This window comes from Triturus cristatus, chromosome 3_1 (assembly GCF_964204655.1).
Source record: "Triturus cristatus chromosome 3_1, aTriCri1.1, whole genome shotgun sequence".
In the NCBI taxonomy this organism is placed as follows: Eukaryota; Metazoa; Chordata; class Amphibia; order Caudata; family Salamandridae; genus Triturus; species Triturus cristatus.
This window is the reverse complement of record NC_140583.1, coordinates 877611689-877637860: the sequence shown is the minus strand read 5'-3', so window position 1 is coordinate 877637860 and position 26172 is coordinate 877611689. Positions and strand designations below refer to the sequence as shown.

Below are 26172 nucleotides of genomic sequence, written 5' to 3'. Positions count from 1 at the left end.
TTCAACATCTCGTAGAGAACGCGACCGGATCGGGAAAACTTGTCGGCGAACGCGGGGATTCAGGTAAGGCGATCTCACGTGTGCGAGAATGTATTATTTTACAGCGCGAGCAAGAAACAATTTACCGCTAAGCTGTGGAATGCGGAAATTTTGACATTTTCGCGCTCTCCACGGAACGCGAAAATGTCAAATTATCGCAATTTCCGCGAGCGGAACGGAAATTTAGCCCAGGCCTACTTTAAAATGTGCGCACTGCGTAATCAAGAAAAATGCTCCATGTAAGGGTGAATGTGCTGCCCTCAGGGCATCACATTCAGGTGAAAAATGAACCGGCTGCTTTAAAGCTGCTCCGTGTTTTCACAGTGCCGACGGCAATCCACCTGCACTTTTAAAGAGGATTTGAGATCCCCTTGCAGGCGGGTGTTGTGAATGACGGCATCCGCCTACAAGACGATGTCTGGGGGTCCATGGGACCCCCTTTCCCCTGCCAGGGGGCTGCAATCAGGGGGCGCACTGATGGTGCGCCTGCACCGTCAGTGCATCTCCTGAGAGCTTCTTTACCTCTGCGTCTTTATCTGTAATAAAGCACAGGTGCAAAGGTAAAGGGTTTCCCTCATTTGCATGGGGGTACGCCCCCATGCAAATGAGGGAACGCACTCTTGAGGACACGCTGGCGCTGTATGCGCAACAGTGCTTTTGGTATTACAGAAGTGAGCGCACAAGCATCTGCGGCCCCTTCTTTAATGCTAAAGTGCCCTGGGGGCCTGGAAAGTGGGCACAAATCCCCGCTGCGCACCCGGGGCACTTCTGTTTTATGGTTCTAGAAGTCATTTCTAGGGACTTAGGAGCTGTAGGAGGGACCGGAAATGACTTTTGCAGCAACCTTAAGGCATTGGAAGTCATGGTTTTGACAGGAAGCGGGGATAGAGAAGTCTGTCTCACCTTTAGAGCAGTAATTGGAATGCCCTAAAGGAGCACCAGGAGCATTGAAAGCATTGGAGTGTACCAGCATGGATTGTAACTGACTCTGCTACTGATTTCAGATTTCTGCTAATATTTCTTGTTTTGGTTCTTGATGCAAAAGTTGCTCCAAGTCGACTTTTTTGATAATACTTACAGGCTGATGTTTACGTGAATAGCTCCAATATTCAATGGGGATGTCCTATCATTATTTCCAGTTACTGCAATCTGTTTTAACCTTTTTTTCTCATTTTGCTTATTACATTTAAAAAAAACATCTAAATTGGTTTGAGAATTTATTATGTAATAGTAGTAGTATTCTTTATTTGTCTTTTAAGTAAAAACCATAAAAGCACATCGTAAAAAACTTTAAAATCCCTAACAGAAAACGAAAAACCTACATTTTACTTCAGACTACAGACAGCAACCAACAAGTGGTCCTTAAAGTGCATATGTGCTAGTATTTGAACGGGGGTCCTGCTTCTGACCAACCCCTTTTGGACTAAGAAATGTAACATATGCTTAGATATATGTTAAATATGCCTTATATGGCATGTGTCTTTTTATAAATTAATCGCAATTTCAGGTAACAGAAATTATCCATTGAGTGCGTTACAATCACCACAGATAGCAGGAGCAGGCAATTACAAATATACCCTCGTTGTTATCACTATAAATACGTAAAGTGCATATACATTCAAATATAGCTGCAATCAATTGGAAATGTGAATCCTCTGAACACCACAAATTTCTTATACACCTAAGAAGAAAAAACAATATTATAGTCCATCAAGCAGGGTAATCATATTCATAACCCTACAATTTATTCCCTGTTTTTGCACCTTAGCCACCAAGCATACAACAAATACCTAGACAGGGCAAACACTAGCCAATCCGCTCTCGAAAATTCTAACAGCACCCGTCAGAAGTCTTAAGGATAAGATGCGACGGAGAGGAATCAGCCATATTTTCCCAATAGCAGTATATTCGGGGCAAAAAAACCAAAAAAATATTCAATGTTTTAGAATTAACCAAACATGAAGGACAAATTGAGGAGGTTTTACTGCCCGTCCATCTACTACGGAACTTATTCAGTGTTCGAATCCCATATCTGAATTTTAGATGCAAGGATTTATCCTCAGGTGGTTCAATTCAGTTAAAAAAGTCCTCATAAATCATTTTATCCTTGAAATCCCCAAATCTGCCAGTTAACTCTCTGACAGTAGGACAGCATAACCATTGATCGTTTATGTGGTCCCGGTATCTCTTCTTTACACTAATTAGAGATTATTTTGGAATGGTCCCAGGATTGGTCCATAATTCTGACATCCCTACTCTAAATAGCCACTTTCTAACACATTTAAACCAAGGTAGAGTTCCTTTGGGATTGAGTGCAATTATCTCAAGAAATGATACATGCAGTAAGAGTGGTGTATCATTGATCCATATTCTAATCCAAAAAGTTAAAGGCTGAAATGCAGCCACATCTACTATATTTTTCAGGCCAAGATCCAATCAAATGGGGGTTGGGGGCACATTTTGAGGAAGTGCGAGCACAGATCTTGTGAAAGTACTTTCTGTTCTTTCGATGCCCCCTATATTATTCAAAACCCATAATTCAGCGCCATACAGTGCTGCAATGCCTTTTGCCCGGTAGATTTCAATTGCTGGTAATACTGGCATGAAATTAGAGACTTCAATTTTTGGGGATATTGCACAACTTACATGTTTGCTATTTGTGGTGTCCATTGTAGTGTATTTGTTAACCTGAACCCCAAATAATCAAATTGTTTCACTTGCTCCATGTATATATTGCCTTGCCTCTAAATGACCTGTGAGGGTTAAAAGTCATCCATTTCATTTTAGCAACATTTACTTCTAACCCAAATTGATTACTCGAGAATAAAAAATGATTAAGCACATTTTGTAGCCCCATGGGGGATTTTGAAATTAATAGGGTGTCACCAGAAAATAACAGTGATAAATCCTTCTGTCCTGCAATCGTGGGAGGGTCTCCATTGCAATCAGCCAAGGTATCTATCATCCCATTGATGTATGGTGTGAACAGGGTCGGTGCTAATACACAGCCATGTTGCACTCCCCTGTTCACCCTAATACATTAACTATGTTATTTACTTGAGTTTAATGTGGTTTGGTACAACTTGAACATATGCATACCCCTAGAAAAAGTCTTCTAGTGTACCTTGACCACCAAGGTTGAGCACAGTTTCTCAATGAATTGTGGTGTGACTTAACAAGATTGTGTTTAGTTGAGTTAATAAGGTAGTGTTGGACCTGGCCCTCTTAGCAGGGTCAACCCCAAACCTTTTGCCTCTCCCTTCCTAATTTTGCTGAATTAGTTTGTGTGCCCCTAGAATTCTGCACACTTTACCACTACTAACCAGTGCTAAATTACCTGTGCTTACTTCCTAAAACATGGTAACATTGGCTTAGATCTGATGGGTATCATTAATTTACTTAAGTCCCTTGTACAGTGGTATCCCATAAACCTAGGTCCTGTAAATTAAATGCTACTAGTGCCACCTATTTAAGTAGTCCCTTAAATATGTCCAAGGCCTGGCATTGCAGCCTTAATGAAGATTTCAACTGCCAATTCGACTTGGCATTATTAACTCCCTGGCAAGCCTCTTTTATTGTATATATCACCCCTAAGAAAGGCCCCATGTAGCCCATAGGGCAGGGTACATTGCAATTGGACATGTACCTTTATGTTTTTCATGTCCTGGAAGTAAAAAACTCCTACATTTGTTCTTCACTACTGTGAGGCCTACCTGTCCCACAGGATAGCATTGGGGTACCTATTACATTTAATAAGTGCTACATTTTTATTAGGAACAGATGCCCATTTCATGTTTGGTATCAATAAAATTGTAATTTTAAATCCTCTTTAATGGTAATGTTGGATTTTAAATTACAATTTTGAAAAATGGCACTTTTAGAAACTTGGCATTTTCCTGCCCTTTCCCATTTGGTGCCTGCAGCCTGTCCTAAGTCAACTGACCGGGAGTAACTGGTAATTAGACTTTGTGAACTCCTCCCAGACAGTCACACAATCGAGGGATTAGGTGTGCTTGAATGGGTCATCTTCTGGAAGGATGGGGGGGGGGGCGGAGCTAGGCACAGCCCTGCTTGCAATTATATAGGCTGCAAACTGCCTTCAACCCAAACGGCTTTTCACCACTATATTGTCCCTGCAGCCAGATTGAAGCCAAGGCAGGGGAGTTAGAGAATTCCAAGGCCTTCAAAGGGAAACCTCTAGAAACTTATCATACTTCAAAAAAAGCACTAAATATAAAAACGGGACCCTCAGTGCCACGCTTCAGTTCATTTTCTGGACCAGCAGAAGGACTCTCAGAGGACTGTCTGCTGCTGTGCCCTGCTGTTTACTCTACTAGACTGCTTTGTTGCAACTGAAAGGGCTGTTTTGTTGTCTGGAGCCTGCCTTGAACCCACAGAGGCCTGCCCTGCTACTTGAGCCTTGTTTCATCACCTGAACCCATGATTACCAGAGTGACTGCATGGGCTGGATTGCTGGCCTCCTGTTCAGAGCACCAGGGACATAAGTGGCACCTACCATCTTGAACCTGCACCTGGACCCAGCCTGAGTGAGTCCCAACCCCAAGTGGTGCTCCTCTGGTCCTGCACCCTTGGTGGTGGTTCTAAAGGAGCCCAGATAGCCAAAATCTTACACTGGGGACATAGACAAATGTTGGCTGAAAACTGCTCTGAGAATCGAAGGAACACCGGGACAAACCTGCTTGTCGATCCAACCGAGGTGCTTCTCTGGTTGGCCTGACTTTGCGGTCCCGCCAACTATGATCTTCTTGTCAGCAGCAAATCCTGTTCAGCGGTCCTTCACCAAAGGGGGTATTGACCTCCTGGAACTCTTGTCAGCTACAGCCTCCTGCCTAGTCCCCCTGGAGATTTTCAACTTCCATCCAAGTCACTAAATCCGAACGTAAAGATTTTCACTGCTACATCGACCAGTGCCTTCCTTATGACGAGGCTCCCTACTCTGACACCAACTTCAGCCTTGCCCCGCTGAACCTCTCGGCACTTTTTCTTCAAAACTTCTTCTAAGTCCAAAGATGAGAGCTGACCAGGCCCCATCCACGTCTTATATCCGGCCCATGCTTCCTAGCGGTTGGCCATATGTTTTGACTTTGACTCTGACTTGCGCAACTAGATAGTCATAATTGACACTTTGATCTTTTAGGTGCTGGTTTTTATTAAAATCTTTGGATTTTTGTTGTTTTGGTGTCAATTATTTTAATAAAATTAAATCTATTTTTCTAAACTGATGTGGGATTTTTCTTTTATTGTGTTTTCACTTTATTACTGGGTGTAACTTTAGTTTGTTGCTTACTCAATATTTCTTTTCTTCTAGCTACATGATTCGTGATTCTTTTCATTAACATGTTTCAATTCCATAGCTGTTGCTCTCAGTTCCCCTCCTCTCCTCCAATGCCTTGATTGGCGTTCTCAGGTCTACAAACACTATCAGGGGGTAGCTGAGGGTAGCGCAGCAGATGCAGTGGCACCTGGGTTAAAGAATGTGAGGGGCCCACTTCACCCCAATAATGACTCTCTTCCACTATTCAGATGAAGGACAGAGGAGCATTTACATGCTTACCATAGAGCCCAAGTACCCCTGCAATGCTTCTAAAAAACATGCCTTTTTCATCAGAAGATGAAACTTTGAGTGAGCCTTTCAAACTCAAACCTTTTAATACCTGGGATCATATTACAGAAAGTAAAGTCGCCCTGGGGTATATACTGTTTAGCGTCTTTCCTATGTCAAAAAGAGAAAAACATTTTGCAAGTTCATTTGTCCTGTTTTTTGGTACGTTAAAAGATTACCTCAATATAACCTTATTATAGTTTCCTACTCTTTTGATTGTTTTGGTAATTCACAAAGTAAAGTGTAGTCTTTTTTTTTATTTAAAAAGCTACAGAGGACAACCTACATGTTTGCATTGTGTCATCACTGCAGTCTTTTGAGCAAACATAGCAGATAAATGAATGCTAAATAGTACAATTAAGATAAACCATGAAGGAAATAGCATCACACATCGATCAGAACAAATCATCTAACATGCACAGTAAAACATCTATAATAATTCCATTCATTATATACATTGTAAGTGCTCATTTCTACCATATATTGTTTCATTACTTAGAATAACTGGAGAAATGCAGACCGATATAATGAAACTACCTTTAAAACCTACTTATCCACTTCACCACTGCCTCTGCTCTAATCCAGGTAGTCAATCCTGATCTAGCATTTGTAAAGAGCAAGTGCAGGAGTGATATTAAATTGACATACACATTTATCATCTTGTCCATTTATCAATTCATTAAAGGAAAATAAGTGCTAAGGTGCTAAGAATAATATGATCAAATATAATTACCCTGATTCAGAATAAAGTACGTTAGTGCTTCTAGCAAATAATATATCTTTGGATGCACTGCAACTTCAGTTCAAGAAATTGCCAGATTAGAAGTAGATATAGATGTACCAGTGTTTTCATATATTAAAACTTTGAAAAAGAACCCTCAATTCATCTAGCAATGGATCACCAGTTGATTGTTACCTCAGCGCCCTGCTTCCAAAATTGCCAAGTGGCGTTGTATCTTTTGAGTCCCCCTACTCGCTTTGCATTGCCTCTTCAGACTTCATGGTACAAGTCATTTTGTCCATCCAGGGCATCTTTGTAGGAGCCTTACTAGTTAGCGAATTCTGAAGGATCAAGGAGCATGCAATCAACAATGCTACAAAAATAAAATATTGTTGACCCTTTGTTAATTGTTGACTCCTTTTGGAGACACCAAATAAAGCCAAATTAGGATGTGGTAAAACTGTACAGCCTATGGCCTGAGATTTATATCCTGAACACCTGCCGCCAGAAATTGGTAAGGTGTGGGCATATAAAGAACGTATGGAGCCATCCTTCTTCACCTAATTGCTGACACTGAAAGCAGTTATTGGAGACTGCTGGAAACATATGGTGGAGAATTTCCGGAGTATAATATGCCCGCCATCTTGACAGAAATGCCATTCTTTTATAGTTGGCTGTCCTTAAAGATTTATAGCCTAACTCTGTAATTATTTTCCACTTGCTCACTGATAGCAAAAATTGCGGGTTTTTTTAGCACCCTTGAAAAAAGTTTTCTAGATTTAACTTGCCAGAAAACTCCCTTAATGTTCAATACCAATTTCCAATTCCTTGCAATTTGCCCATATTGAGAATACTGCTAATGGATTGAAGCTCTTGTGTCTGATTTTTGTAGTAAACCTGCAAGAAATGCTTTAGCTTATTAAACCTAGAAAAGTGTTGCGCACTCTGAGGGCCTCCCCATGAGATAGATTTCTCTTGACCTAAAAAGTCACCAATAATTTTGAAACCTACAGAATTCCAAAATCTGATTTCACAAGCTGTCAGGGAGAGGCCCAAGTAGCTGCCCTCCGCTAACTTTCATGAAAATCCATCAAAAGAGGACTTATATTCTTTACCCAGGGCGTCCATCTGACTGTATGTATCACCCAAAAACGTATAACTAGTTTCTGCAAACTTGGCTATTTTAAAAAACAATGGCACACTTATATCTGATTCCTGAATCATCTTTGTGAAGAAAAAATTATCTAATCCCCCACTTCTATTTGAACACCGAAAGAGAACATCAAATAAAGCTGTCTGGTAGTAAATACGCATATTGGGACATTATTATTATTATTATTATTACTCAACATTTGTAAAGAACACAACTAACCTAGGGCATCCCAGCGCTAGCGGATAGACAGAGGATGCAGATTCAATTTATAAAGGGGAGTGCCAGGTCTTGAGAAGTTTCTGGAAGGGAAGATAATGGGATTCAGCACAGAGGTGTAGAGGAATTGTGTTCCAGAGTGCCATCATTGTAGGAAAATGATCTGCCTCCGCTTCTTACCCTTCTAATTTTAGGTATGACTGCAACATGGGTACCCTCCTTCTTCTTTCTCCAATTGTAGCACCTCCAACTTCACCCTGGCCGTCTTTTTATTCCAAATAAAACTCCTAAAAAAGCTATTTGGAATTTTTATTGGTGCATTAGAAAATAAGAATATTAAGAGAGGGAGAAAAGACATTTTGATCATGGAAATACGACCTATGATGGTCAAGGGGAACCTAGACTATCTGTCTAATAATATCTTAATTTTACCCAGCATTTTTCATAATCCAGATGGAAGAGACTAGAAAAATTATTTGTGACCAAAATACCGAGATATCTAATTTGAGAGGCTATCTTCACTTGTGGCTGTAAAGAAGACGGAAGGTCTTCTACTGTCACGTTAAAAAGCAACAATTCAGTTTTACTTTGATTTATCTTGTATCCTCCAATCTTAGTAAAATCCCTTATCAACTGTATAGTTCGTTTTATATTATCCTCTTTGGACTGAAGATATAATATCAAGTCATCCGCGAATTATTTAAGCCTCTCCATGCCTTCAGTGGGTGCCCTGATGTTAAAATCGTTATGAAGTTGAATTGCCGCAGGTTCAATAAAAAAAGTAAACAGAATGGGTGAAAGGGGACACCCTTGACGAGTGCCTCTTTTAATCATAACTGACCCTGCCATCTTGGAATTTACCAACACCTTGGCTTGAGCGCCATTATATAAATTTGGGTGAAAGGGGACACCCTTGACGAGTGCCTCTTTTAATCACAACTGACCCAGCCATCTTGGAATTTACCAACACCTTGGCTTGAGCGCCATTATATAAATTAGATAGCATCGAAAAACACTGGGAGGGAAAACCAAACCTCTGAAGACAATAGAGTAGGGCATCCCAATTCATCAGACCAAATGCCTTTTCGGCATCGACCATCATGACTAAGGCTTTGATATGATTCATTGAAAAATAATCTATGGCCTGAATTAGAAACTGGGTGCTTGATGCCATTGACCATGTATGAAAAAACAAGGGACACCCTACTCACATGGAACCAGGGTACTTTACAGTTTTACAGACAAAAACGGTTCCTGTGGACAATCAACAAATGATACTTAGTGTATAATAGCACAATCACAATAATCAAAGTAAAAGAGATGTCTGAAAGAGAAGAGGCATGTAACACGAATTTTGTACTAAAATACGTTGTTTTATATAATGTAATCACATTATTTTAAATCCAGTACATGGTGTCCCAAGTGATTGTGAAACCTATATTTCAAGGTTGTAACTTTTTGTGACATAAAAACAGTGTTTCATCAAAGATGTACAAGGGCGACTATTAAATCAATACATAATATGTGCTTGCAGCCTACTAACAGTAATAGTGGCTGACAATGGTTCGCTTCACTTAGTCGACGACGTTTCGATCCACTTAACAATGTGGGGTCTCATCAGGACCTAGCAATAAAGGGGCACCTGGGGATGACTGTCAGAAAATTTGGTGGGCAACGTGTGGGAGGGAAAAAGGAAGAAGCCGGGCACCTATAGTGGGGAGAGTACTGACAGTCAGGAAGGCTCCAGAATTTCCATGGTACTTGGCTGAACTCTAAATTGGCCCCAAAGGAAATAACGACAATCCGTCTTTTGGTTACCTAGTTTGGAGAGGATAATGGAATGAAAAGGGGCTGCCAAGGTCAGCTGCGGTAATTAATCATGCTCACTTCGTGGAGAGAACTGCACCTGTCTGCCACTCCTTGTGAAATGACAAGCCTTGTCATTTCACAAGGAGAGGCAGACAGGTGCAGCCCCGTTTTTCATTCCATTATCCTCTCCAAACTCATCTCTCTTTCTTCTTTTCCCCTCCCCCTCACTCCTTTACTCCTTTTTTTTGCTCCTTCTCTTCTCCCTTTTTCCTTTCCTTCTTTGAATTCCTTTTTCCTCCGTCTTGTGGAGGCTTACCCACAGCAGTGGATGTAGAAGGCAGACTCCTTCTAATGCAAAACCGCCTCTAAACACACCTACGGCACACTCCAAAGTGCCTGTGAGACCCGGAGATTACCCTGAGCAGCAACACGTGAACCCAGATCCGGAGTCTCCAGACTCGCGACCTCTCCACTCCAAAACAAACCCCAAAGTCCATGGAACCAGGGGAGTGGACCTCTGAGTTGGAGACAGCAAGCGGTCGGCCATGCGTACTGCCAAAAAAACTTCACCTGTGCAGCTCGGCATCCTGACCAGTGAGCAGGCAGGGGGGAGGGGCTGTGGTGCTCAGCTAGGGAGCATGTGAGATGCGCCCGCCTCCTCGCCCATGTCTGGTGGATTCATTCTCAACCCTGCTTCTTCAACTCTTTGCTGCTCTCTACAAATAACACTATTGCTTGCACTTTTAACCTCTCTCATTTGATTTTCTTGTTCATACATTTGCAGACAAAACAAAGCATTCTCAGTGTTGTACATATTTCTCAAGTGAATTTAGATACTCTTTTTCCTGGTCTAACTTCCCCAAGTAAAACCTGCCAAAATTTGTGTGGGAAAATAAAGCAGATTCTGAGTTGTGCAATTAGGAATGGGGATATTCCTCTTTCAGATGTGCAAAAATCAGATTTTGGATAATGGTGCATCAGATAAATGAAGAATCCAAAAATATCTGTTATTTACAGTGTGTGGTATTTAACTCCTAAATTAGCGGGACACTCAAATGAAGCCCTAAATCTTTTAATCAGGTACAGATGTAAAACATAAGGGTTGTTCATTTTTTGAGAGAGGAGCCACCATATAATTGCATAGTTCAACAAATCATTCTATGGTACCTCTTGTTTTTCTATTGGTCCTAATGGTTGGATGTCTCTGAATGGAGGTACAAAACATCCATTTCAATATATTCTCTTTTAAGCAAAGCCAATAAATATACCTCTTATTGCGAGTTGTAGCTCATGACAGAGCTCCCATTTGTATACTTCTGTTTTTTTCAATATTTTATATTTCCAATAAACCAAATTTTGTAACAAAGTTTAAGTTTTGGGACATTCAGATTGCACTCTTAAAAATGCATGCTTATATTGAGAGTAAATAACAGTATATAAGAGTGCCAAAAAACTCATGGACTGAAATAAGTGAAATCTGTACTCTATTTTGATGGTTGTTTGGCAAACATAAATATTTGATAGCTTTAATGTTACTTTCCAGGAACAAGCTAACAGGATTTATCCATTGACACATAAAATGTTTATACTTTGGACCACAAACAGCTCCAGGGCATCTGTGTCTACCAAGCTCTAAAATGATATCATTAACTAACATATAGAACTTTGGCCAAAGTTTTTAACTTCTTAATGCCATTTAGTAATTGAATCATTGTCCATGATTGGGGATTACACAACAATCTTTCAAACATGATTAAATTGCTTTAGTCTGACACATAGGTGCAGGTACAAATAGGTAACTAAGACACTTTTCCCAAAGATTTAAAATCTACCAGTGGCTTAAAGAGGGGATACCTTGTAGCCCCATTGCTAGTTATGCTTTGTTTTTGTGTCCTGCAAAACACAAGGGCATTTACCGCGTCTTGTATATACAGATACCACAGGGTTAGGTATTCAATAGTGTTATAAAGAACTCCTTCTAAGTCTTTGCCTCAGAAATGAGATATAATTTTCAAGTCCTACATTCATCACACCAAACTCAGCATGTTGTGGTTGCGGAGAGGCGATGCAGTGTGAAGTAGTGTTCATTAAGGAGTTGAGTCTTCAACTCTTTCCAAAATTGAAACAATGTTGAGGCATTCCTGATGGATACAGGGGTGTTGTTCCAGATCATGTGTACATAGATGAAAAAGGGCTGTATTTTCATTTTTACACTTCTTAGTCTGTAGTCTAATGGTGTCCTGGCTGTGGGTGGGTAGAACACCAATAGAGATGTTGATCTTGTCTGCAAGATAAGTGGGGGTATTGATTGTGATGGCATTGTAAATAATGCAGCTGGTTTTGAAGGCAAGCAAGGGGAGCCAATGAGGGACCATTCAGGAAGGGCATGATCATATTTCCAGAAGACCTGGATGAAACATGCTGCAGTGAGTAGGATGTCCCAAATGAGTGCCAGTGTGGAGTTTGAGAGACAATTGAGTAGGGCATGATCACCATCCACATGTGAGAGTCTGAGACCTTGAACACTGATGAGAAGAAATGTTCTAGAAGAAACAGTTTGACTTTCTTTAGAACAGAAAGCTGGTACCAGGTCATCTTTGTTTTTTTTTTGCCAATGTGTTTCATGAGGGTGATGTTGGTATCCAGAGTGATTCTAAGTAACTAGGCATTTGATGAGAGTTGGGGTTTGAAGCCGTTAAGGTTTATATCATTGAGCAAGGTTTGTGTTGTATTGTGTTTGTTGTTCTTGACAAATAACATGAATTCTGTCTTGGTTGGCTTGAGCTTCATGTAGGCTCAGGACATCCAAGTCTGGATGTTGGGAAAGCACAGCCCTGCCAAGTTTCCCAGGTCCATGTGTGATGTTCTTCTCCATTCCAGGTTTTTTTCTTTGAATTCTAGTACTTGTAGTCTTGTTTATGCCATCATAACACAGGGCTCAAAGACCCCGAATTAAAGAAACAAACCCAGACTAGAGCAACATATGGACCTGGGAACCCTGGCAGTTATGCAAGCAGTGTTTGAGGAGTTGGGTGTCTAAAATAGAGGAGACTTTCAAAGGAAATTGTGTATAATCAGCATATTGGTAAATGTTGGTGCTATTATCTATGAGTATGGCACAAAGCAGCTCTATGTAAAGGTTGAAGATTAAAGGAGACAGTATGGAACCCTGGGGACTCCACAAGTGGCAAGGATATTGTTTCACTCAGAGGTGCCCATACAAAAAAAAAGTGTGTGTTGTAAAATATTTCTAGGTTGGATGGGTTCTTTCAAACCACATTGTACATCTCATTAATATTTTCTGAATCTATATTTTTGAAGAGTCTAACTTGAAAGTGATTTGTGTTTGATTTTCTCAGGGTGCGACATCTCTACATTGTGTATGTGAGTCGAAACAATGCTAAAGAATGGTCAAGAAGGCTCTGAGATTGTATCATTATCATGGTTGACATTGTGAGAAAACTACTTAGGTTGAGCCATTCATATTTTGACTCAACTAACATATTTACAGTATATCTACAGCATTTGTGGTATTGCGATTTTCTACCCACATTTTAAAGTCTCACCATTATCTGAAATGGTTGTGCTGCAGATTGCAAGTATAGTTAGAGGAATGTGTCGAACAAAATGACATTGCTTGCTGGAGGAACTGATTGGTTTAATGTTTTAGCAGGACACTGCACATTCAAAAGAGTGGCAATATATTGGGTATCACTGTACAGGTCAGCTCTGTGGCAGGAATAAGGGCTATTCCATCACGTTTTTAAATGTTCATATTCCAATATAGCATTTTGTAGTTTTGGTACAGTAACTCATTGCTGATCGGGTCAGAACAATCAACAAAATGAGTTTCAATTGAATCTTATTATCTGCACTTATACGGTCTTGAAATTCGGATGAGTATTTCTGAGCAGAATTGGAGCTGATGAGACTCAGTTTTAGGTTGGGATTGTGAACCTGGTAGATGGGTACTACTATCTGTAAGCCCTGATTTGATCTGGCTAATGTGGCGATCCGACTAATTAGCCTGCATGATATCCAGAGAATGACAGCTAGTCCGATGCCCCTTGAGTTAACTGTTGTTCGCAGGCCTGAATTTATGGAGTATTTTCACTCTTACCTGGTGCCCAGAAAATGGGTGAATTGCTTGTTTGTTGATTGAAGTGTTGCTATTAGGATTACTAATGTCATAGGTTGTGTGGAACACTGCTAGCCTTGGACTTACTTAAATAGAAAAGGTCAGTTTGGAGCTTTTAAGCATGTTAAAGACTTCCTGAAAACCTTTGACATTTCTATTAATACCCAGCATCATTATAGTGCTACTGGTATCACTGTAATAGTTAATTTCTTACAGGAACTTGAATTGCCTTTTGAATCAAGATTGTGCCAATCTTTAAATTTGGAACTCTTGGAAATATTTAGCTCATATTATTTCATTCCAAGTTCCAGATTCTGGTGGCAAGAAAATCATACCTGTTTTGGTATCATTCATTGTTGGTCTTTAATAAACATCAGCAAAGAGAGCGTCCAGGACCTTCTTCAGGGCAATCATTTAAAAACGCTTCTTAGAATTCTTGAAAAAGGTTGCTGCTAGCTAGGTAATGGGATAGCTCAGTCTGTTTGTTGTTTGATTCTTCTTTTGTTGATTCCCTACAGAATGGTTTGCAGGAGGTATGCGTGTGATTGCAGCAGATAGGTTGTCTGAGATATTTTAAGATGATTTAGAGATTGCTTTGTTGTCCCTTTATTCCATATAATAACCCTGTGTGTGCTTCATGCTGGATCGATTGACTGGTGTATAGCTATTTCAATGGTCAGGCTCTTTGTTGTTCTGATTCAATTGCTAAATTAAAGGTATTGAAAGAAGGAGTAACCTAGGACTGGATTTAGATCTCGGCAGATGGGTTACTTCGTCACAATGGTGATGGATATCCCGTCTGCTGAAATGTAAATCCCATAGGATACAATGGGTTTTATATTTTAGAGGAGGAGAAGATATCCTTCACCGTTGTGATGGAGTAACCCTTCCTCCAAGATCTAAATCAGGTCCATAGTCTGTAGTAAAGGTAGTTTAAAGGATGTCAGTATAGTGAGACAGCTTTCAGGTGAAGAATCGGAGCAAGTTGTTTAAAAGGCAGAGTTGACAAAGAAGACAGAACTAGGAAGAAGCTCGATATTACAATGTTTCAGTGTCAGAAATTGCATATCTCAAAAACTAAAAATGTTTAAGTAATCATTTTTATCTTATTCTGCTATAAAAAAAATCTCATTACCTATTGCTCAAGGTAGAGTGCACTTAGAAAAATGTATTATTCCTGACAATCTGCTAGTTCATAGCACTTAAGTTGATGGAATATTTATCAGACAGCAAGAGATAGATGTCATAAAGGATTTCATGTTGTCCAGTTGTAAAAGCACTTACCTGTTCACTTTCAGTGTCTAGCGCAGAGGTTGCTTCATCCAATAGTAAGATTTTAGGATCTCTGACAATTGCACGAGCTATAGCAATCCTTTGTTTCTGACCACGAGATAACTGCGAGCCATGTGCCCCGACGTTGGTGTTATATTTCTGAAAAACAGTTTAAATCGTTCCATTACTAATGCTATCTTTTTCACATTTAATAAACATTCTCAACTGAACGTGTCCCTGCAGGTATGAAACTACTTTAGATTCCATAAATACAAGACAATATTGGAAGATTGCATTGTTTGTACTTTTGACATTTTCGGTATTTCACAGTCCAGATCCAGCTGATATGTGATGCTCTGCACTGACCTCCATCGAAAGTAGACGCTAGTGTGACATTATCTCCTCCAATACTGCCCACAAACTACTCATGAACAGATACCTTGACAACTTTTAAATTAATATTTCTATAGTTCAATAATTCTGCATGGGATACCACTTAAAGCTAACTAACCCCTAGCTAAATTCGTCTAAGTACGTCACTGGATCACACACATTTCAGGGACTCTATAGTAATTTCTAAGAAGCTATTTACAAAAGGCTGCATAAGAGAACCCCTACCAAAATTCTTGATGGAATAGACATCCTTTCAAATTCTCCACCAGCAACCCCCTAAATATCCCATTGATATTCACTCCATACAAAAACTCAAATGCTGCTGGGTCCATCTCTCAAACCTTTTCCCTGGCTGATCTTTCTGTGCATTGTTCTGAGTGAGAATCTGGAGTCCACTAGTAGCCATTACCCATGCTGGTCTTTAAATACTTTTTTCTTTTTTGGTGCCTTCATCTGGGTCACTTTCCTGATATCATTCTATACAAGATTTCAGAGGAGTGGTGTCTGGAAAGGGATGCTTTTATCATCCTTCCGAGGTAAGGGCTGAACCCAGGCAGTAGCGTATTAGGAATGGGTTTTGATTTGAATAGGAATTGTAACAGTAAGTGTTTGAACACTTTGCTTCAGTGATTTACCATTAGTTGCAGACTGAAATGCAGAAGCCAGTCGTTCTGTTGGCCAGTGCTTTTAATCTTACTTGAGAGAATCGACCTTCAAAGTGCGTTACACCTCCTCCTAAAAAGGCTGTTTTTATAACATTTCACCTGCGTATGACCACTGGTCTGGTCTTTAAGCTGTGAAAGATGCCAACAGCTACAAGAAGGCCACCAACACCCAGGACACATGTACATAAGTGGGCAGGCAGATCCTATCAGATCCGCAGTACTTGTACTCTCAGGAACCATGGATGGCATCTCAAGCTGGAGGTGTGGCAGCCCAGGTCTTCATTACAAGAATCAAACAGACCATCCTCAGATATTTCTTCTCAAGTGGAACAATGGCTCTCACGAAAGTGTATGCTGTGAGACCAGAGAGGACCCCCAGGAGAACACCTGCACTTTTCTGCGCAGCTACAAATTCTCCAACTGTGTGATCTCTTTGGTCATCATCAGTTGTTGCCTTCCTTTGGGACGGCCAATATATTTCCTTGAGTGACACCTGTAACAGTGTGTGCCCTTTCCTTCTTCTCTTAACATGGCACACACCTTGTGGACACCATCCAGTGACTACCCTTACTCAGAACACATAAAGATGCAAATGTTGAGGGCAATAGTGAGGTTGTCTCTTCACTGGTGGTGTAAGTACCAGTATTACATTGATGTAGCGGGACATATGTTTATGTTTCTGAATAATTACCTCCATCATTTTCCTAACAGAGTCTCTCGAAAACAAATGAGTTGCTCAAGTATTCAAAAATCACCCTCGAGTCCTAAGTCCTTCACTTCATTCAATTACTTCTCAAAGGAAGATTCCAGACAATGATGTTGACCTTACACTGGTCAGCAAAAGTGTTCCAAGTCCAATAATCTATATTTACTCTTCCATTTGACGAGCATCTATCCTCACCTCTGTACCATATACAGAGCTTCTGGCCTTGTAGTCATTGAAAATGGAGGCAAGGTCCAGATGTTTTCCCCGTGACAGGACAGAGGCTGGTCCACTGATAGCCAACTGAGTAAACTCCATGATGACACTGTCTGTCATCTGATGCACTGACTCAACAACATTAAGACAGGCATGCTCCAAAACCAAATAATAATAATCAAGTAACTGTTTCCCTACTAATATTCATGGGTTTATTTCACTGCTAGCGTTCCTTCGCCAAACACTAAAATATCACTTTCCACTCATTTAGTCCCTCGAAGGCTAATGGTGGTCTTTGGGACACTGTCAATACTTCTTCCCTAATCCTATGTTGCTCATTCAAGTCCCCAGCTCCCTAGATTCTGAACAGAGTTAAAACACGTGTGCATTGTTCCTAAAGCAATCTGTTCTAATAAACCAACACACATAACAAACCAATAACTGTAAATAGGTAAAACTGCCCAAATAATGATTCTTAAATATGAAATAGTCTCAAGTGGGGCCCTGCAATCATACCAGTTTCCCACTTCCTCTAGAAATCTCTGTGAACATTAAAATGATTATAAATGTATAGTTTTTCAGGAAACAGGTTATCAACCACTTATGCAGCACCAATCCTCATTAACCATCGGTAGACCACTGAATGCCTCCTGACACACTAACGTTCCCCATTACATCACATCACCCTTCACCCAGCATTGATTTACTCATCCAAAGCCGATGCCACTATCCTATGTATTGTACATGAATGTAACCAGGGCACGAGTCGAGGGTACACGCGGGTAGACTTTGCCTACTCACTCTTTTCACAGGGCGGCTGCATCTACCCTACCAAAAGGTTGATCCCCTGAGAAATACGCTAAACTTGTCCCAGTGTAATTTCCAGACCCTGAAACACATTCAACAGCGCCTGCACGTAGTCTGCTTTCGCTCTGAGCAGCACATGCGCGCGGGGAGGGGGCTTATCAGAGTCCAGCTGGTCCAAAACAAAGGTTGAAGTTAAGGGGCCATCAGGACATTCTTTTGTTGGAGTTTCCAGGCTGGGAACTATCGGGAGCCTGTTATGTTATGTTATGTTATTTATTCTTTTGTATAGCGCAACGGTTACTCAAAAAGAGTGTCCCGGCGCTTTTAGGTAAGGGGAACAGATTTCAGAATAACACAACACAGCTAAAAGAGGTTAAAAGATAAACAAAAAGAAAGCAAAACTACTGGCAGACCTATTGGGAAAACAGCCAGGTTTTGAGACCTCTTCTAAAATCAAGGAGAGTAGACGCCCCCCGCAAAGGGAGCGGTAGTCCATTCCACATCTGTGGGGCCAACAGACTGAAAGAGCGGCCCCCAAGGCGAGCCCTCTTCACACGCGGAACAGCCGCCAAAAGTAGAGATTCTGACCTCAACGAGCGAGTCGGATGGTAAAAGGTCAGTCTCTTTTGGAGATGTTTAGCTCCCACAGCATGGAGCGCTTTGTAGGCCAAGGTCAGCGCCTTAAAGGCAATCCGTTTGCGGATGGGTAGCCAGTGTAACGTCACCAACAACCCAGAGGCGCTGGCCCGTCTACTTAGTCCAAAAATGGCCCTGGCCGCCGCGTTCTGTGCAACTTGAAGCCTTTGTAGCAGATACTCTGGCAGGCCCAGGTAAAGAATGTTGGCATAATCCAACCTGGAGCCTATCAGAGCCTGCACCGTCAGCCTCCTGTGCTCCTCGGACAAGAGAGGCAAGAACCTCCGCAGCATTTTTAACAGGCCGAAGCAAGTGCCGGTTACCCCCAAGATCTGGGCTTTCATCGTCAGCCCCTTGTCCATCTTAACCCCCAAGTTTTTAGCCATGGGAGAAGAGCCGGACGGAGGGAACATGTCGATGGGCCACCAGGCCTGCCAGCTAGGCTCCGTATCGCACCCGAAGAAGAGTACCTCCGATTTGTCGGAATTGCACTTGAGGCTGTTCAGTTGGAACCATGCGAACACAGCCCCAAGGCAATTCTGGATACTCTCCCCGTCAAAGTCAGCCCCTTTCTCGCAAGAGAAGAGGAGCTGGGTGTCGTCGGCATACGACACGATCCGGGCACCAAATGACTCCGCCACCGCCGCCAAAGGGGTCATAAAGATGTTAAAAAGGGTCGGGCTCAATATAGAGCCCTGAGGGACCCCGACTCCCAGAGGCGGCATTACGGCGGTGTCAGATGATGTCCAGATCGTTTGCCGGCGACCGGCCAAAAAGGAAGAAAACCATTTGAGCACCGTCCCCCGCAGACCAATCTCAAAGAGTCTTGCGAGCAGGCCCTCATGGGGGACGGTGTCGAAAGCCGCCGACAAGTCCAACAACACCAGCATGACTTTGCCCCCGGTATCCAACACCCCTTTAATGGTTTCAGAAACCTCAAGGAGCGCGGTCTCGGTGCTGCGATGTGAACGGAAGCCCGACTGGGAGTCATGTAAGATCTCATGGGACTCCAGAAAATTGGAGAGCACCGACTGAACGTGCTTCTCCAGAATTTTTACAAGAGCCGGCAGCAACGAAATTGGCCTGTAATTGGCTGGGGCTTTCGGGTCAAGTCCCGGCTTTTTAAGCAACGGGATGACCATTGCCTGCTTCCATACTGGCGGCACCTCTCCCAGACTCAACGAGAGGTTGAGAAGAGGGTGCGCCAGCGGATTAACCACCTCCGCCAGTTTACCCAGGAGCTTAGCAGGGCAGGGGTCAAGCGGAGACCCAGATTTTAAATTGCCCATAAGCGCTAGAGAAGCTGAGGCTGGCAGAGATGGAAACTCAGCCAATAAGGCGCCCTGCGCAACTGGGGGAGGCGAGCCCGCCTCGGGCATCGGCAATGTAACCGGTTCACTCGATAGAAAGGAGTCCTGGATGAGTTTGATCTTGCCTGTAAAAAAACACGCAAGATCCGCCGCCCAAGATTCTACGGGCCCCTCTTCCGAAGCAGTAGTCCGAGGGGAGATGAATTCTCGAACGATGGTAAAGATCTCCTTACTGGAGTTCGAAGCTGCTTCGATTCTCCCCGCAAGATAGGCTTTCTTTTCGAGGCGGATGTCTCGGTGGTAAGCTTTAACCACAGCCTTGTAGGCAGACCTGTCCTTGCTGTCATAATGTGCCCGCCAGGCCCTTTCGGCTACCTTGCACTGCTGCCGCGTAGCCCACAGAGCAGGGGTAAACCAAGGGGCCGCGACCCGCTTAGATGTCGGGCGGGGGGGCGGGACTGGGGCCAGGTCATTCAGCCTCTCCGTCAGCCATTCTTGCAGGGACTCCAGGTCTCTCTCTAGCTCGCCAGACAGAGGGCAAGGGTGCGTCGCCGCAGCCTGAGCCAGCATCTCAGGGGTCACCCTGCTAAATGCTCTAGAGGCTCGTCCCCGCTGCTGTGAGACAGGGTTAGGCGCCCTGACGTTGCCGCTGATTACAAATTTGGCCAGCCAGTGATCCGACCACAAGACCGGGAGAATCTCTTTCACCACTAAAGGAGAGGTCGAGAAGACCTGGTCTAGAGTGTGCCCCTTGTCATGGGTCGGGCCCTGCAAATGCGGGGTGAGACCCAGCGGAGTCATAGCCTCCAAAAGCTTAATAGCGGCGGGGTCCGACGGATCATCCATCCGGATGTTAAAGTCCCCCGCCACTAAGCAGTGTTCTGCTCTCAGTGCTAGACCCACCAGCACCGAATCAAGGTCAGCAAAAAACGTCCCAAGCGGACCAGGGGGGCGGTAGACTAACAGTCCCTTTACTGATTGATGCGGCGCTAGCACAATTGAAAAAGCCAACGATTCCGAGCCGTGGATGTCCTCAGTGGGCAAGATAGTGCAGGGCGTGCCCTTCTTTACCACCAATGCGACCCCGCCACCCCTGCCCTTTGCTCTGTCCTTCCTGAAGATGTCAAAATCCGGCGGAATGGCCATAGCCACATCGGGATTAGAAGCTTCACCCCACCAAGTCTCCGTCAGCATTAGGCAGAGTGGCTTCTCTGTCTCGAGGAGCTCAAAAATGTGTTGCGCATGGCTGCGAGCTGATCTGGTGTTTAACAGCATGCAGGCATACTCTGCACCAGCTATGTCAATAGGCGGGGCTGATGACAGAACCCGTGTCGGATGCCAGCCACAACCCGGACATCGCGACTTACCCCTATAGCGGCCCGGAAAGACAGTACAACAGCAGCTCTCCCTATGATTCAAGGAGCGCAGCTCCCTAGAAGAGTACCGCACCAAATGAGGGCCCAGATTACTCATTCTCGGTGAACAGAGCCCCGCCCGCCGCCAAGACGCCTCCGGGACGCTGACGGGCGCAGACGGGCAGGACTCTGGCAAGACTCCGGCAAGCGACGGCGTCCTAGCTGCGCGTTCCCGCTGCGCGGGTAAGAGCGACTTTAAATAGGCGCCGAAATGGAGGGAGGAGCGCCTGGACGCTCCAAGATGGCGCACGCCAAAAAAAGCCTGGACCCAATCCAAGATGGCGCTGGTCGCCGATGACAAGACGATCCCCGGACCACCCACAGAACCCGGGCCCACCAAAACGGTGGTGAGTATTCCTCAAATTAAATGCAGGTGTGAGGGGGGGGAGAGCCCAGCCAGTGCACAGCAAATAAAACAAAAACAAGTGCCAAACGCGCGAAAACGCGCTAAACGCGCTAAAAACTGCACAAAGTAAAAGATTAAAATCTGCAGCCCTTACAAACCGCAGCGCGGTAAAACGGGACCTTTCAAGGCTGACCGCCGATTAAAAGTGCCTTAAATAGGCGCCGAAGTGGAGGGAGGAGCGCCTGGACGCTCCAAGATGGCGCCCGCCAAAAAAAGCCTGGACCCAATCCAAGATGGCGCTGGTCGCCGATGACAAGACGATCCCCGGACCACCCACAGAACCCGGGCCCACCAAAACGGTGGTGAGTATTCCTCAAATTAAATGCAGGTGTGAGGGGGGGGAGAGCCCAGCCAGTGCACAGCAAATAAAACAAAAACAAGTGCCAAACGCGCGAAAACGCGCTAAACGCGCTAAAAACTGCACAAAGTAAAAGATTAAAATCTGCAGCCCTTACAAACCGCAGCGCGGTAAAACGGGACCTTTCAGCCTCATACCTGAATGCAGTGGAGGGGATACAGCGGAAGTGGAAGAGGTGTGGCGCAGTGGCCAGGGGCCTGACTCTGGACCACAGGGTTCACGGTTCAATCCCCGGCTCCGGCGGCAGGTTAGCCCAGCACCATGTGACTCTGGGAAATAGCTTGCTTAATCTTCCCGACGGGCCGGAACGCCTCCGTCGGAGGTAGCTGTGCGCTTTACAAATGCTGGCATACAGCGGCACATAGCTTGTCACTTCACAGATACTTAAGCAAGGCATACTTTTGACTATGTTCAGTCCCTGTATATAAGACATATTCATGCATTGTAAGAATGTCAGATGTGTTGATCGGACCCAGTATCCACACAAATAACAATTTAAATACTACTATTTTGTTTAATATCTTTTATAGAGCTATAGTGCTACTCATCCTATTGGAGGGTATCAGAGCGCTTGACATCACAAGTACACATTATGCATTGTCAATAAATCATATGCGCGTAAATCAACGTACAGGATGTGTTACATAAGACAGTGAAGGTTACAAGGTGTCGGAGCTACATGTCCTTCATAGCTCTCTGTGCTATATTAGAAAGATTACAATTTATGAACTGCGAGTAACGAAAGGATCTCTGTGTTGAAAGCAGTAACCCACTAACCCATTTACATTAAAAAAAAACTGTCATCTGCATGCTACCTAATGTGCTTTGCAGGGGACATATTAACCCTCTATGCTACTTAAATTCAAAACTGGGACTAGACAAAACACAGATCTCGCCAGCAAATAAGTTAACCTCCAGAGTTATCTTACCATTATTATTCCCTGAGATTTACTGGGTACACAAAGATCTCTGCAGCAGGTGCCTTAACCACATAAATATTTTAAAATGCAGACTTTGCAACAATTAAGCAGATAATATTTACTGCAGTGTTTCTCCTTTGTAGCAGGGTTTTAAAAAATAAGTGTATAAATTGAGGCCTAGACTTTGTATCGGGGTTGTTCCACTTTTTGGCACAAACCCGATACAAAATCTAATTTATTAAATATTGTAATGAGCTCAAATGTGCTCACGATAGATCTGCTAAACATATTTGTGAGGTCTTAAGATCTAATGTTACTTCCTGTGAAGTCACTTTATGTGAGATCATGGGTTCTGAAGCCACTTCCTTCCATGCCACATATGATGTCACGCACCGTGATGTCAGGCACTGTGATGTCATGCGCCATGATGTCACTTGCATACTGCCATAAGCAACAACGGAACGAAAAGGTAATTTACATCATGTGAACAGATGCAAAATAGCAATGGGACTTAGAAGTGTTTTTTAAGGATTAGGTAAACTAGAAACGGACCTTAAAACGCTGCGACTATCAAACAGATAAAGTCCTCATAACATTTGTTTTTGTCCGGTTCTAGTTTACCATTTTTTTCATCTCTAGAGACCCCATGGTCTTTTTCATATAGTCGGTGCCTCGGCTCCCTTCGGTTATAAGGCACCAACCCAATCTGCCCTTCAATTTAGCACCAGCTCTTGTCAGCAACTTACAAGAAGATCTGCTCACCTCAGGAAGAGACATTACAAAGTCGTGGAGCTGGGCCTTCTTTGACGCTTCAGTTACTTTCTCCATGGAGATGTCCTTGGTGTTATCCCCATACTTAATATTGTCTAGGATGCTGCAATCGAACAGCACCGGCTCCTGAGACACAATTCCGATTTTAGATCGAAGAAACTTGACGTTCACATTCTTTGTGTTGTGCCCATCGATTAGCTGGCAAGGGAAAAAGAGCAAAAATACGGCATTATTACCAAGTTGAAAAAGTCCATAAAGATGCCTGACGACTTTAAATTCACAGAAATTGAAATCACTTTCTAGGGCAAGGAGACAGTGGGGCATATTTACAAGGAAGTGGCGGCGCCTGGCATTAGCCTCCTTGGTGTCCCTTCCTGCACATAAACAATCATTAAAACAATGACTATTTGCAACTTCTTTGTGTTCGGCACAAGGCAGCACACATAGAAGTTTCAAATTGCCATTTGTGATTGTTTGATACCTTCCTGCACATAAACAATCATTCCATTAACGCAGGTGCCTGCGTTGGCGCTAGGCAGCTTAATTTAGCGCCAGCGCTAGGGAAAACACTGGGTTGTGCAGTATCTTTGTACAGACAGCTCATACCTCTGTTTTCGGAATAGCAGACGTGCCATTAGCATTTTGTACTTAACGCCACACTCCGCCATTCCCTTGTAAATATGCCCCTCAGTCTCTACGCAGCTGTTTAACTATCAATGAATTATTGCCAATAGAAACTCCCCTCATGTGAAACCATTTTCCTTGCTGTACAAAATGATCTCCAGACCATACACTTTTAACAATGCAGCCCAGATTTATTAAGGCTTTGTGCTGGCAGGAAACAACGTATTTACTATCCAGGCAAAAGATGTCTCGCGCTATAAATATGCACTTTTCTCAGTGCTATAAACCCCTTTAATACCCTTTCTGCCACTTTGTAACAAGTAGCGTTACTGGGGCAGACCAGACAAAACACCATAGGTTTTGATTCAATGCCCAATAAGCCTATCTAAATAGCCAAACCAAACTTCAATGAATGTCTACTAGAAGCAGGCACAAACATCTGAAATGTGTTCATTTCTAAAAATAAATGCGACGTATTACGTGTGCTGAAGTATTCAGCACACATCAAATACGTGGGATCTTTTTTGAGTTTGCCTTAAAGTATGAATAGTCCTGGAAAGGGAAGCTTCAAGTAAAAATCCTATTTGGTGTGAAGTTGTGCTCTGCGCAAGCCAGCATTGCTAGAGGGCCAGCGCTAGGGATGATGTATACAAAAATCCTAATGGGTGGAATGCTTGAATTAATCTCAGCCATAGGTAATTGCTCTGGGCGCATCCAAATCCATTCTTATTTTGGACAGCATGCCACCTCACTTTGGACCAAGCCATATGAAAATTAGTCGCGATCCTCGCCCAATAGGAATAGTCCAGACCAAACTGCCAGGCCAGACCTGGAACACAAGCAACCCAAGGCTGGTTTCGCCCAGGTGGGGGATTCTTTACTAGGATGTTGCTTTGGTTCCTGTGGCTGAGTAAACACCCCTTTCCACCTGCCATGAGTTAAAAAAGGTAAAAAATACAGACAGAATACCCAGCGGCACAATATATCCTTGTTCACCGAGGGAGGAATGCAGACAACTATGAGTTCTTGCAACATGCAGCACTGTCTGGAGCTGACAACTGTAATAAGCTTAACAGTTACACTGTTCGGGCCCTACCAGTGCAAACAAGCAAGAGCCTCATTTATGAAAAGTGTTGCATCGCTGCTGTAAAACAGCAATGCAACACTTTTCAGTGCGCCCTCCTTGCGACACAATGGATGTGCCGTATTTACTGTACGTTTCTCCAATTTGTTTGGATGTCAAACCCCGATCATATAATGGATGCTGTGGCGTTCTTAAAATAGGAAACTTATTCTTCTTTCTTACCTTGAAAGGGTATTTGATTTGCATCATTCATTTAAATCAACAAATCCAAGGATCTCTTTCCTGAGAATTCAAGTTTTTCTCTAAAAATTATTCTATCAAGGGATCAAGAAATGTTATATGATCCTCCCTTTGTCCTGAAGATGGTCTCACTGATTCGACGCATATAGACTGAAACATCGACGCCTAACCCATTCTTCTTTATGTAGTTTCTGTTATTTGACTTGATTTGAGTTCTGATTCCTATGTATAGGACAGACTCATTTTCTAATTGATTGAAGATGGTCTTTATACATTGAGAACCAGGATATATATATTTTTTTTTGCATGTTTAATATATGTGTTTTCTGTTGTCAATGTATTTTATGATTTGATTGATGTTATTTCTGTACCCCTATGTGTTTGTTTTTTGGAATATAAAATCAGTCATCTTTGATACACCTGGCCGTTGAAATTGATTTTCTTATTGATTCTTTTTTTTTTTCTTGTACTTGGTGTCATTAGATGTCACCCTATCTAAGACAAAGTTATCTTGAATTACAGTTTTTTGAATGAATCCCTGGTAGGCACGTTTACCTTCTAACTTTATTACTAAAGCCCACCAGGGTTGTTTGGGTTGCCCATTATTTTTGCTGTATTTAGTGTACGGTGCTCCATGTCGTAAGGATTGACAA

At 42.9% G+C, this 26172-nt stretch overlaps 1 protein-coding gene across 2 annotated transcripts in view; it reads right to left on the bottom strand.

The window, feature by feature from the left end:
* ABCB11 (ATP binding cassette subfamily B member 11) overlaps positions 1-26172 on the bottom strand; it is a 431988-nt gene that overhangs the window by 2440 nt on the left and 403376 nt on the right. For both annotated transcript variants that reach the window (XM_085645365.1, XM_085645366.1), the window contains exons 27-28: positions 23563-23769; positions 14984-15130 (exon numbers count right to left, since the gene is read on the bottom strand). In XM_085645365.1, the coding sequence (XP_085501491.1) occupies positions 14984-15130; positions 23563-23769 (354 nt within the window). The remainder of the gene's footprint in view (positions 1-14983; positions 15131-23562; positions 23770-26172) is intronic.